General features: G+C 40.0%; 1 protein-coding gene across 12 annotated transcripts in view; it reads left to right on the top strand.

Annotated features, from left to right (window-relative positions):
- Window positions 1–5,713: 5,713 nt before the first annotated feature.
- DENND1A (DENN domain containing 1A) overlaps window positions 5,714–12,242 on the top strand; it is a 182,240-nt gene continuing 175,711 nt past the window's right edge. For all 12 annotated transcript variants that reach the window (XM_068413818.1, XM_068413823.1, XM_068413819.1 and 9 more), the window contains exons 1-2: window positions 5,714–5,858; window positions 11,238–11,308. In XM_068413818.1, coding sequence (XP_068269919.1) covers window positions 5,842–5,858; window positions 11,238–11,308 — 88 coding nt within the window. In that variant the 5' untranslated portion in view covers window positions 5,714–5,841. The remainder of the gene's footprint in view (window positions 5,859–11,237; window positions 11,309–12,242) is intronic.

Consider the following 12,242-nt stretch of genomic DNA (forward strand, 5'->3'; position numbering starts at 1 on the left):
AGAAGAAAACAGATTTTCTGACAGAAAAATCACTGGGCAGTTAAAGACAAAGAACAGATAGTTCTGGTAGGCATTTTGCTAGTTTCCCTATAATATTAAATAACTAATTTTTGTTAATCATAAGAGATTCTGATGGGGGAATATGTAGTCCGTTAAGAGACAGTAGCACAAGGAAATGTTTGCCATATTTAGATCTCTTTTCACTAAAAAGTGAAGAGGTCATTTCAGGTCAATCATCCTGGGCTCTTTTCTTTAGGGGAATGAGTCTCCAGCATGGCTCTTTATATTAAAGGATTTCATGGGCCTGAGTTATAGCTATTGGTATAATCACAGGTTTCAGAAATAAGAATAGTTATTTCTTATTTCTTTGTGAATAGAGAATGAAAAGGTCATTCAGTGTATGGTACTTCAAGCACTTAAAAGGAAAGGTATTTTACTGCTTACTTAGCTTTTAATGTACTATATAGAAAGTACGCATAATGTTGCCACACTGCTATGCAGAAATGGAAAGAAAAAGCCTTTTTTATTTTATGAGAAAACTTGAGATACATCTGCATTTCTTATTTTGACCATAAAATAATATTTATGAAAACATGGAAGACATGAAGAAGGTAAATAAGAAACAGCCCTTCCCTGACACATCCAATACAATATTTGGTGGGGAGTCAACTGAAATTACTGTGGCAGGTTCAACACAAACAAAAGGAGGGGGCTTTTTCACCTTGCATGTGATTAAGCTAAGGAAACTCCATGCCATGGAAGGTAGTGGAATCTAAATTATACATGGATTTAAAAGCAACTGAACAAATTAATGGAAGAAAAATCCCCCAAAAGCTATTATATAGAAAATACATCATTAATTTATTGGAGGCTGGGAGAGGATTCTACAGGCTTCTGTGTTCTTACACTCTTCCTTAAGCATCTGCCAGTGTTCAGTTTGGAGGCAGAATGCTTTTGATTTAACTCATTGGTTATGTTCTTATGACTGTTTTTTTTTTCCATTTTTTTTGTCAGTTTTTATATTTTCTTCTGTATTTTCCAAAGATCAGTTGCACTCTGTGCAATCACAGATTATTGTTCCTTAAATTGTAATGGAAAACAAGTCAATGTAACCCATTTCCATCCACACAAGTAGGTACATATGCTGATTTAAACTTCTCTCTTGTTTCAGGGCATAAACTAATGCCTCTGAAGGCTAACCAGCTACCCTAACAATGCCTGCTGAATCACAGTTTGGGAGCATTAAGAACAGGCTTTTTTCTAAAGCAACATATGTGAACACTTCTGGAGGCTGTTTGCACACAAGATGGGCCAATGACCTGATCCATAACTCATGAGGCATATTATTTGATAACAACAAGAATTACAAGCTTGATGTTGATAAAAAAAATTGTGCTTCACATATAAAAAATATCTTTCATAAGCTTTCTATCCGCTTATAAACATTGGTAGAGATTTTCCTAATCTTCACCCACTGAGAAATTTGGAAAAACATACATGAACATTATAATCAATATTATTCAGGTAGCGGTATATTCTCTTTCAAGGCATAACCTTTTAGATGAAGCTTAACTATTGATCTATAAAGTCAGCATTTTTTTCCTGGCCGTTCCCATTGGCTGAGATGTAGCAGAGAGAATTTCCCAAGTAAATTCTGATTACAGCATGCTCTGAAGGGTTGTCACTGACTGAGAAGAAACAGTTAACTATGTTCTCATGTACATTTGCTGCTGTGGGTGCATTACATATTAAAATATAGGTTCAGCCACATTCACCCAAACTCATCCTACAGTGCACAGTATAAGACCTCTATTTCTATGATATTGAACTAAGACTTTCTGCTCAATCTGGAAGTATCCTAAGGCTTTCACCAGTCTTTTAATTGCTGGATTATTTTCTTCTGCCTGAAGTTTCCGTTCTGCTTCCCTTTTGTTTGCTATTAATGCTTCGTCTCTTCTGGGAGGGTGATTCACAGTTAATCAGCTCATCTATTCTGAGACCTTCAAAAACATTGCTCTGTGGACAGGCCAGCAGGCATTTCTGTAACCCTCATGTGGTTACACCCTTCGCTTTCCTTAGGGGCTTCACTGTCTCTGCTGCCCTGTAACTGTTACACAATTACCACCGAACCATTGGGCCAGCTCCAGACATTAGTACCATCAACAGAATTGCAGAAAATATAATTTGGGTTACCTAACGAGCAGCTTGTTTACATAAATACACCAGGTAAAGCAAAAAAAAAAAAAAAAGTTCTACAGCTTGGAACACAAGTTAATATTAGGCAGGTAGAGAGAAAAACTTCCTGCACTTCAACAGGAACATCTACATCATGTTCAACATTTTTGTTTTCCCACTGTCTTTTAGCACTTTCACACAGAAAACAGTTTTCACAATTTGAACAAATATTTAGATGTTTGGTCTCCAGTTAGTTGAAATTTTGTATGAATTCTATTTTATTATGGCCATTTAGAGGGTACAAGCCGTGTTCTGTATCCGTGCACTGGATTCTGGAATGTATCTGACTTTGCTTGCTTCATAGATACAAAATAAAGTTAGCACGTACCATAGTAATTCCATATTGAGTGTCTGTTTTATCCTTTAACTAGAAGAAGTTCTGGTCACTTATCCTCTCCTCACCTTTCTGGTTTCCTCTGTCTTAGCATTACTAGATTTACAAGCTCACACTTGTTTTATTAGGCAGTCTTTTAAACTAGCATTTCCACAGACTGAATTTGCAGTGTTCATGTTGCCAGGCCCATTAGCGTGTCTTCTGTAGCAAGGACAGAACCTTACAATTTTCCATACACATTCCCATTTATTTTTATTAATTAAACTCCTCTTTATTAACTGTGAGCTTGAGGTAGGTCATCCTCTTCTTCAAATACGCTAACATATTGGGTTTTGGATTGATTCTCTCATGCTTATCACATAACCTATGTAACTGTAATATTTCCTGCTCAAAAGTTTGAGCATGCACCTGCACATTATCCAGGTTGAGAAACTGTTGATGAACAGGTACCAACATGGGGTTGCTATTATAATTTCTTCCCCTAGGGGTACGAAAATTCATTCAGTACAAATCAGTCACGTACAAAATAGATGTTTCACTGAGACGTATTTAAAGGTAATTACCAAACACTAATTTGCAAGCCATTTTTCCTGGCATTTGTTAATTATCAGCCACTGTCAGTTCATTCACCACCTCAACTATCCAGTCTTCTCAGTCTAGTTCTTGAAATCCAATTTTTGTACTTTTTCTTGGCATTGGGGTGAATGCATACTTCCTGATCATTCATTGACTCTGTGAGAGGATTGACATTGCTCATTTGAATCACTTAGCATTTTATTCCTTCGTATGTCCAGTCTAAAAACTATGAAATGTAAACCAGTCTGCTATTCTTGCATACTACACTGTCTATTTATCTAATTATCACTAAATATTTACTAGATCTGTGCATATTAATAAGTTTACCAAGTTTTTAAAAAGCACACTAAACAGAACAGAGAAAAGCTAAAGCTGTTAGTCTCTAGCTCTACCTCTTAAGTTTAATGTCAATCATTTTTCCAAAAAGGGTGATGAAATTTAAGAAACTGTGTTAGCCACTCTTAAAATGTTTTTATTTTCCATGTTGTTGAGTTATTTTACACTGCACCAGCATCGTATTTACCAGCTTCCTTATTTTTTTCCTCATTACTGACTGTGGTTTTTTTTTGCTTTTGTAACCAATTTTAACAATATTTCTATAAACTTACCTTCATTTGACGGTTTAATGTACCGTTTAGTGTACAGTTTAGTATACAGTTTAGTGACACCTTTAGTGTACTGGTTTATTTAAAGGGGAAGAATATCCCTGGTCTGAACACAGTAATTTTGGTTAAAAAGCTACTTTATATTGATATGGGTATTTCTGTATGAGACAGAGAACACTCATATAGATCACCTTTATGTAATGCACAACAGGGAGCAGCCAAGGCCCCCTGCACCCTAAAGAAGGCTAGTCAGGAGCTGAGGGTGACCACAATGCAGGCAGGGCAATGGCCTCGGTGAGCAGGCACAGCCCCACAGACATGAGATGGGCAAGCAGAGCAGGGGTGCTAGCAGCAACAGATCCTCACGACAGTCCAGTGGCCAGTCAGACAAAACCAAGGTAACAGGTCTTAAGGTCAACCCAGGAAATCCGAACAATAATTCAGGATCAGGACTGGGTACAGCTATATCTCCAGCACAGCTCAAGGTGTGACTGAATGCTGAGGCCCGAGATTACACATGGCTCCCGTGCCAGAGGCAGAGGGTGTGGGTGGAAACCTGTGGTCAAAGTACCTCATCTCAAGTACTCAAATTAGCACTAGAAACACTCCTCGTCTACCCAAACATTTCTTTGACTTAGTATAACTGTGAATAAATCTTCCAGCTCTTTTTTGCATAAATGTTTACCATATTTTGTATTTATTACTTGAATGAGGATGGTATGATTTCTCCTACTCAGCCTCCCTGGGGAGCAAACAGGATATAAAAGTATATTATGTATTCTCTCCCATCTTTCTAGCTGACTAGATTCTTCAGACAAGCAGTTGGCTTCCACAGTGATCTGCAGTTTAGAGGTCTTTTTCAGCCAAATTTCCAATTTTTTTATTCCTCACTGCAGATCATCTCCAACTCTAAAAAGTTAGAAATTGTTAAATTACACTAGAAATTGTCTAAACCTTCCTGAAAACTGCCTGTAAAACATGTTTAATAAAATTGTTGGGTACCTGTTTGATCCTGTTTGCCAACTCCAATGAGGCACGTTTCAAAATCTGTCTTCCTGGCATTTTTGAGTCAACGTAAGCTTTGTTTTCAGCAGACTGCATTTCATCTCTCCTTCACTTCTTTTTTGGGAAGTCTCCAGTCCCCTTTATGACCTTACTTGGGCTTGTAACTCTTTTCTAGCCATCCTTTATTGCCTTTTCAGCAGCTTTGCTTTCTGTGACCAACAGTGCAAGATGTTCTGTCATAGCTCTGCAAGAGTACCAGCTCACAGCCCCTCTCTCTGCCTTTTTTTTCTTTGACTTCTGTAGTCCCGAGGCATCGGACACTTATTTCTGCCTGGGGCTCCAGCCCGTTTCGTGCCACACCGGGCACTGTCCCCATGGGGATGGCTCACCTCTTTACAGGGCTTTCCAGGATGGAGAGTCCTGGTCCTCATCTGGTCTGGATATCAGTCCCCAGTGGATTGCTACGGGCTCTAGATCACGCTTGTGGCGCGTTTTGGCCCTGCTCAGGGGCTGCCTGACGGTTCAGTTCCCACTGACAGGACGTGAAGCGCCGTGGCGGGAAGGGAGGCAGCTCTCCTCCGCCACCGGCTGCTGGAGGTGAGGGTCCCACCGGCTCCCTTCCTCGCGCTCCTGCTCGGTACGACTCTTAGCTGCTTTTTCGCCCCTGAGCGCGGCCGGCGGCTGAGGAAGGGCGGCTGAGGAGCGGCTCCGAGGAGCGCTGCCCGCTCCGCCGCGGGACACCCGCCTGTGGCGCCCTGAGGGGAGCGGCGGCACCCGCCCGGCGCGCGGAGGGGGCAAGGCGGGAACGTTCGCGCGCGCGCAGCGTGCGTTGCCAGGCCAACACAGCGGGGCGCGCGGCGGGCTCGGCGGCGCCGGCCGGCCGCTGGCCCCGCCCCCGCCCGCGCGGCCCTGCCGCACTACAGCTCCCGGCAGCCCTCGCGCCGCGCCGTGACTCGGCTGGGGCGACGGCGGCGCGGGCCGGGATGGAGTGAGGGGGCGAGCGGCGGAGAGAGCGCAGCCCACCGAGCTCCGGCCCCCTCCCCTCTTTCTCTCTCTGGCCCGGGCCTATGCGGCCCCCCAGAGACCATGGGATCCAGGATCAAGTGAGTGCCCCCCGGAGCTCTCCAGCCCCGCTTGCAGGCCCTCAGGAAAGCGGGAGGGCTCTGGAGAGCGGGAAGGGGACTTCCCCGCCCTCCTTCCAGCTCCCTGGGAGGCCGCGCGGGCGAGACCCCGGCCGAGCCGACAGGCCTCGGGGTAGGGCGAGAAAGAGGGGGAGGAAGAAGGGGGAAGAGTGTCTCTCACCGCGCCCGCCGGCCAGCTGGCGGGCCGGCAGGGAGGAGGCGGCAGGGCAGAGGGCCCCGTGCCCTCAAACCCCAACTCGGCGGCAGGACCCCGCGGCGGGGAGCTCCCCTGTGCCCCCTGCCCTGAGGAGGGGAGGAGAGTGTCGCTTCCCGCCCTCAAACCCAAACCTGCTCTGTTCTCTGCTCTCTTTCTCCCTGTCTTCACTTCTCCGTGTGGCAGCGCACCGGGCCAGGCTGTGAGGGCAGCCTGAATTCTGTCGGTGCAGGCCGTAAGGAGGATTGGGGCTGCTGGAACGGCAGAGTCTTCACTGCCAGCGCTGGTGACGTGTGTTTTGGGGGTGTGGTGGGGTCGAGAGAGTTCAAAGCCTCCTTGCCTAGGTTAGAGTGTGCTAACGGAAAGATGAATAGTCTAGCTGTGATATCTTGAAGTGTATTAGCAAGGGGATTTGGGGGAAGGAGAATAGTGTGGCAAGTGATTAATGTGTTGGGCCTGCAGCTCCATGCCCTCAATATTTTTTTAATTTTCATAAAACTGGGAGTTGATTTATTGGTAAGCCCTGTTGGTACGTTTGGTATTGTCACATTAAAGATCTCAGTTCGTTCATATGCCATTCCAGGCAAATTCAGTTCCTCTGAGACAGGTAGAGGTGTAGTAAAGCTATCACCAAGCAGGGAGTGCTGACATCTTTATGCATGAAAGGTGTAATAGAGGGGAGAGATCCAGTTAGATTGTATTTTATTCGGCATTTTCAGCAGGTGCTGTTGAGCAATTGCTTTTCCGTCTTGAACACAGTGTTGTTCAAGATTACATAGGGCTTTAACTTTTCACCTCTTTTGTTTAACTTGAGTATGCGACTGGAGGAGACATAGTTTGTAGTGCCTTAGTGTGATGACACATCTTCATGTTTCCAAGCCCATAGGCTGGATAGATGTAAATGTGTGTATGTCCAGCCAGGTGTTTTAGGAAGACATAAGTGGATAATGGGTGCTTGTAATGATAGCACTGAAGTGACTGGTTCCAGAAAGCAATCTTCCTTCTTCGGGAGATACTGTGGGGATAATTTTTGCACTTTTTTGGTGTATGAGTTCTTAACTGTTGCTACAAAAAATCAAAGTCTGAGAAACTAGTTAAACTCTTAGCTTACATTGAAATACAGGTAGAATCTAAAATTGTTACTATTTTGACAGCAGAGCAGGTTACATGTGTAACTTGAACCTTGGGATCTTGCAGTGGTAACGCTTGCTTGGGTCCTTTCAAGATTATGATCTGAAATGACTTCTCATGATGACCTTATCTTAAATCTATTAAAAGGCTGACGCACACTTCAAATGTGGTTTCTTTTGCGTACATACTGGATCCACAAGCTATGTTTACCATTTTTGGGTTTTCGATTGCTAATTTGGCCTTTAGTGGCTTTGCATACACTTTGCTGAATGTGAGTGTAATCACTCCGGATGAGACGCTTCAACTGGAAACCTGGAAACCTCACTGGTACCAGTGAGGAGGTGTAGCAGTTAGAGGTATTTATTACAGCCAATGGACTTTAGGACTTTTTCTGTGCAAAGTCTTTCAGTGTAAACTGTCTTTAAAGATTACAGATGAAGCATGTGTCTTTCTCTGTCACCAGGAAAACACAGGTGATAACCCCAGATAAGCATTATTTTTCATTCCTCTTGGACTTTGTGAGAAAGCATTTTGTCCATTGTGTCATTAAGCAACTTTGCCTTGAGCAACAATTAATAAATTGATTTTTTTCCACTTCAGGCAGAACACTCTGCCCAAGTACAGTAAGGACAAAATTTCAAAACAATCTTGAAATATATAAAGAATGAGAGAGCCTATCTGAGCAAGAGGCTTTTCTGGTCTGCTCTTCTGAGCTGGATGTTTAATCCAGCAAAAATTTTCAAGTATATAGGTAGCTCCCTTACTGGGGCGGGTGCGAGCGTGAATGAGAAAACCATTTTATAACTGAGTATACTGAGGCATGCCTCCTTTAGTGGTGTCGCCAGCATGTGTTGGAGCCCTAGCAAAAATCCAGTAGTCAGATCTCTTGCTTCTTGCTATAGATTGCTAATTATGAGGGATATTAAACTCCTTGGCACATGATCACTTGCACACACTGTGATATACTCTGCATGAAACTGTATGTGTCAGTTATATTTTTGGTGGATGTATAGTAACGAGCCATTTCAGTGAAAGATTGCTTAGAGAAAATTACCAGTAGCTGCATCAGATTGAAGTGAAAGAAATCAAGAAGTTGCCAGCAATCCTGTAAGCTTTGGCTTGTGTATAGCCGCAGGCAAAAAAAAGGTAAATTGAGTGTTGTGTTACACTGTTGGGTTAAGCTTCGTGTTGGAGCATGTCGTACAGTACGGGCAAGGCACTCTGTGCCAGCGAGGTAGTGTAAAATAGGAATCTAGTTAACCTGGCTGCTGTCACTTCCTGGTAGCCTTCGGTACTCAAGACATTACAAGAGAGAAAAGATTTTTTTTTTTTTTTTTTTTTTAAAATAATGTGTCAATAGCAATCTGTTCAACAGAATTGCATTGCACTGAGAAAAACCTTGGCATGTTCCTTTCCAGAGGTGGTTGTATTTCACTGATGACAGAAGAGATTCCTAATATTAATCTGGGAATACTTTCAGATATTTAACATAGAGTTTGCTATATACTGAAATGTAATATTATCTACCTAGGGAATATCAGGCAGAAAAAGTTAAATATATGGAAATTAACCATGATTTGTGGTGCAGTTTCTGAATTGAGTTAGCAATTACAGATTTTTGCTCATATTTTTTTTCTGCAAGAGTTGAGTAACTAACTCTTGTTATAAGACAACTATTTATCAAACAGTGTCAGGCTCCTCTCTTATGCCTCAATTTTTAAGTAGAATGATACTTTCTTTCATAAGTGCTATCACATTTTCCTATGTGTAGAAAAAAATGCTCATGACAGTTGAAATAGGCTTTAGATACGTAAGGTATGTACTTCCATACATACTGCTTCAGAGAAGGATTTTATTTAATTTTATTCTGCACCAATCTCTTGCAGTTTGGTAAAAACTAGTAATTTTGATTGTAAAAGGCACATAAATATTTTAAATATTATGTTACTTCAACGTAAAATTGAATTTCTTATGAATTGCTTTGGTACTGAAGCTATTTCTACATCAGAGATTTGAAGTAATTCATACAACTAGCGTTTATCACAAAAGCATTCTTTTCTCACAGAGCTCCTTCTTAAATTTCTGTTTACAAAACAGTATTGCATTTCCTTCTGAAATTATCCAGTTAGCAAATAAATGGGGTACTACGTATTTTTGTGTATATGTCCTATGTATTTTTTTTAATTGCATTTGTATGTTCACTTGATAACTGACCATGGGTCTTTAAGTGATTATTGGGAGGAAAGAAAACTTGTGTGTATGTGTGTGTGTAAGGTTATAATGCTGTGGATGATTTCAGTGCGTTGAGGTTTCAATACGATGCACAGGTGGCATTAGATGTCTGCAGGGTAGTTTAATAGTCATAAAAATGGACTGCAAAATATACATATTGTGATGCATGTTCATGCTGTATTTGCAAACTGTATGAAGTCTCATAGTGACTCGTTTCCTTAATTCCACTGAAAAGTTATAAAATATTCAGAATTCAACAATGACTTCATTCTCATACTGAGGTGTTAGCTTGTGGAATGCAGCCTTTAATACTAAGTTTCTGACTTGGCAAAGCTACTTTAATTTCAGTGTTCATAGAAATAAGTGGACCTTTGTCATGGAATATTAAAATACAAAATGTGATGTCTTTTTGTCTGAAAGTTTTGGTATATAGTATGTGCTCTTGCCAGCTGTGTTATACAGTGTTTTCACTGAAGAATTTGAACACAGGCTCTAACACAGTACTAAAAAGGTGTTTGTTATTTTATCCATTAGCTATAAAAATATTATAAAATTTATAAACTTTTAATGAAGGAAACAGGGTGCTAAAAATAAAGACATAAATAAGGAGGGTAAGATAAGGCTGCACAGCAATATATATGAAAGGAAAAATAAATTTCTGGTGTTATGTGGATATAATTTCATTCTCATCCTGTGCATGATTGTAGGAATATAGCTAAGAATCTCCCTTTTTGAAGCAGATTATATGTAGCAACTCTTAAGTAGCACAGAGAGAATTATGCAAGTTTGTTTTCTACTACAAAATAATAGTTGATTTGTTGATTTTAGTTTTCTTGTAACTTGTGAATGTAGTTTTCTGAAAAATGGCTACTTGACAAATCAGTTTGGAACTGGTGGCAAATTAAATTAACATTAATTGAATTGTGAACCATTGTTGCTCCTGAGAGGTGCTCTGTAAAACTGTAGAATGTGATCCTATGCTACTGAAACCAATGGTAGCTTTTCTGTCGATTTAAATAGGTGTGGGGTTTGGCTTAGAGCCACTTAAGTTACACTGAGTGGGCCTGTGGCATGGTTAGAAATGTTTTGTTTAATCCCTCTTGGTGTTAAAGTAGGATTAAAAATAATAGAAATTCTCTGAAGAGTAGGCTGAACTCCTTGACACGTTTATATGTTTGGTTTGAGATGCTGGCTAAGATGAGTTTCATTTTTAAAATTATTCAGGTAGGAATTCTAGCGCGTATATATATATATATATATATATATATGGGGTTTGTCATTATTTTCATCCTTGCTTTTGCAAGTTGCACATGTGATCAAAATTACTATTGTGGCCAAGAACTGAAATAACTGTTGTTTTTCTATCATCTGAGTAGTATTCTGAAACGTGATATAAAAGGCATGGTTTTCTTTTTCTGGCAAAGTTGTGAATGATAGGCATGTGATATTTTGGTATCTAGAAATGCAGACTAGTCACAACAATTGAATTGACTTAAAGGTTCTGTGTGCTTGATTTCTATTGTTTTGATTCTTTTTTTCTCTATAGAAGTTTGTTAGCCACCCAGCTCGTACTAACTCAGCTAAGCTTCAGTCATATCTTCTTACACACTAGTAAGGCAGAAAGATCTGATGTGAAATCATCACAGACTAAAACAAGAAATCTAGTTTATCGAGTTGCCATTGTAACGTATGCATTATTAGAACCCTTTTTGATTGAGTAATTGAAAGCATGCTTAAAAAAAAATCTCAGTGTGCTAAATACTTTTTTTTTTTTTAAATTTCAGACAAAATCCGGAAACTACCTTTGAAGTGTATGCAGAAGTAACCTATTCAGGAATCAGTTGCGTTGGGAAAGGTACTGTTTTGCCCTGTTATTCTACCTATTTATTGGCTAAAGCTGTTCTTAAGAACCATGTTGTGTGAGATAATGACGTATATTTAATATTATGCTGTTCTAGCTTTTAAAGATACCTTAATCACTGGTTCTGCGGAATCTTTTCCAGGTAGGACAAATAATTAGAAATTCTCGCCGCTGTTCCTGATTGTGGGCAATTTTCTCATTTCTTTGACTGTTTTGCCTTTTTTTGTCTTTTAAAATAGAAGTAACTCTTACTTCATTAGGTTGAAAAAGTAAATGCATTTTCAGATTAGTATTTGCTACTCATATAAGAAATGGGTAGTTTTAAACCAAAAAATACTCTAAAGCTTCTTGTGTGGAATTTATTTTTACTTCCTCTTTCTTGCTTGTCTACAGAAGTATTTTTACCTGTTCCCAGAATTCTTCCTTGGATCAAATGATTTTATCTAGAAATAAGGCAGGAAAGCAGCTTATGATTTGGTTAACTATTTTTACCAAACATTGCTATCAAGCCATAATTATACAAGTATTTTTCTGTAATATTATTTCTGACAAGTATTCCTATGTTATTGCTAGTCCTGTAAATGCTGAAACCAACATGGAAGTATATTTGTGAATTTTCAATTGCACTTTTTTCTAAGCCTGAGGAACTTGATCAAATAGGCAGGAAAAGCAAAGGTTGAAATTCGTAATCCCAGAATTTAGTTCAAGATATTGGTTTGTGAGATCAATCTCTAGAATGTTGCAAAAAGGAGGGATGTCAAAATTAAATCATTATGTTTAGTCAGCATATACTGAAGTAATATTCCTTTTATCTTTTATGAAATGATCATATGTGTATTGTATATATGGCATAATGAACCAACAGGAAGGATTTTTACATCTTATTGACTTATCTCCTAAGAGATAAGATAGCCACTTATCTCCTTTT

The sequence above is a fragment of the Nyctibius grandis genome, chromosome 16, assembly GCF_013368605.1.
Source record: "Nyctibius grandis isolate bNycGra1 chromosome 16, bNycGra1.pri, whole genome shotgun sequence".
NCBI lineage: Eukaryota > Metazoa > Chordata > Aves > Nyctibiiformes > Nyctibiidae > Nyctibius > Nyctibius grandis.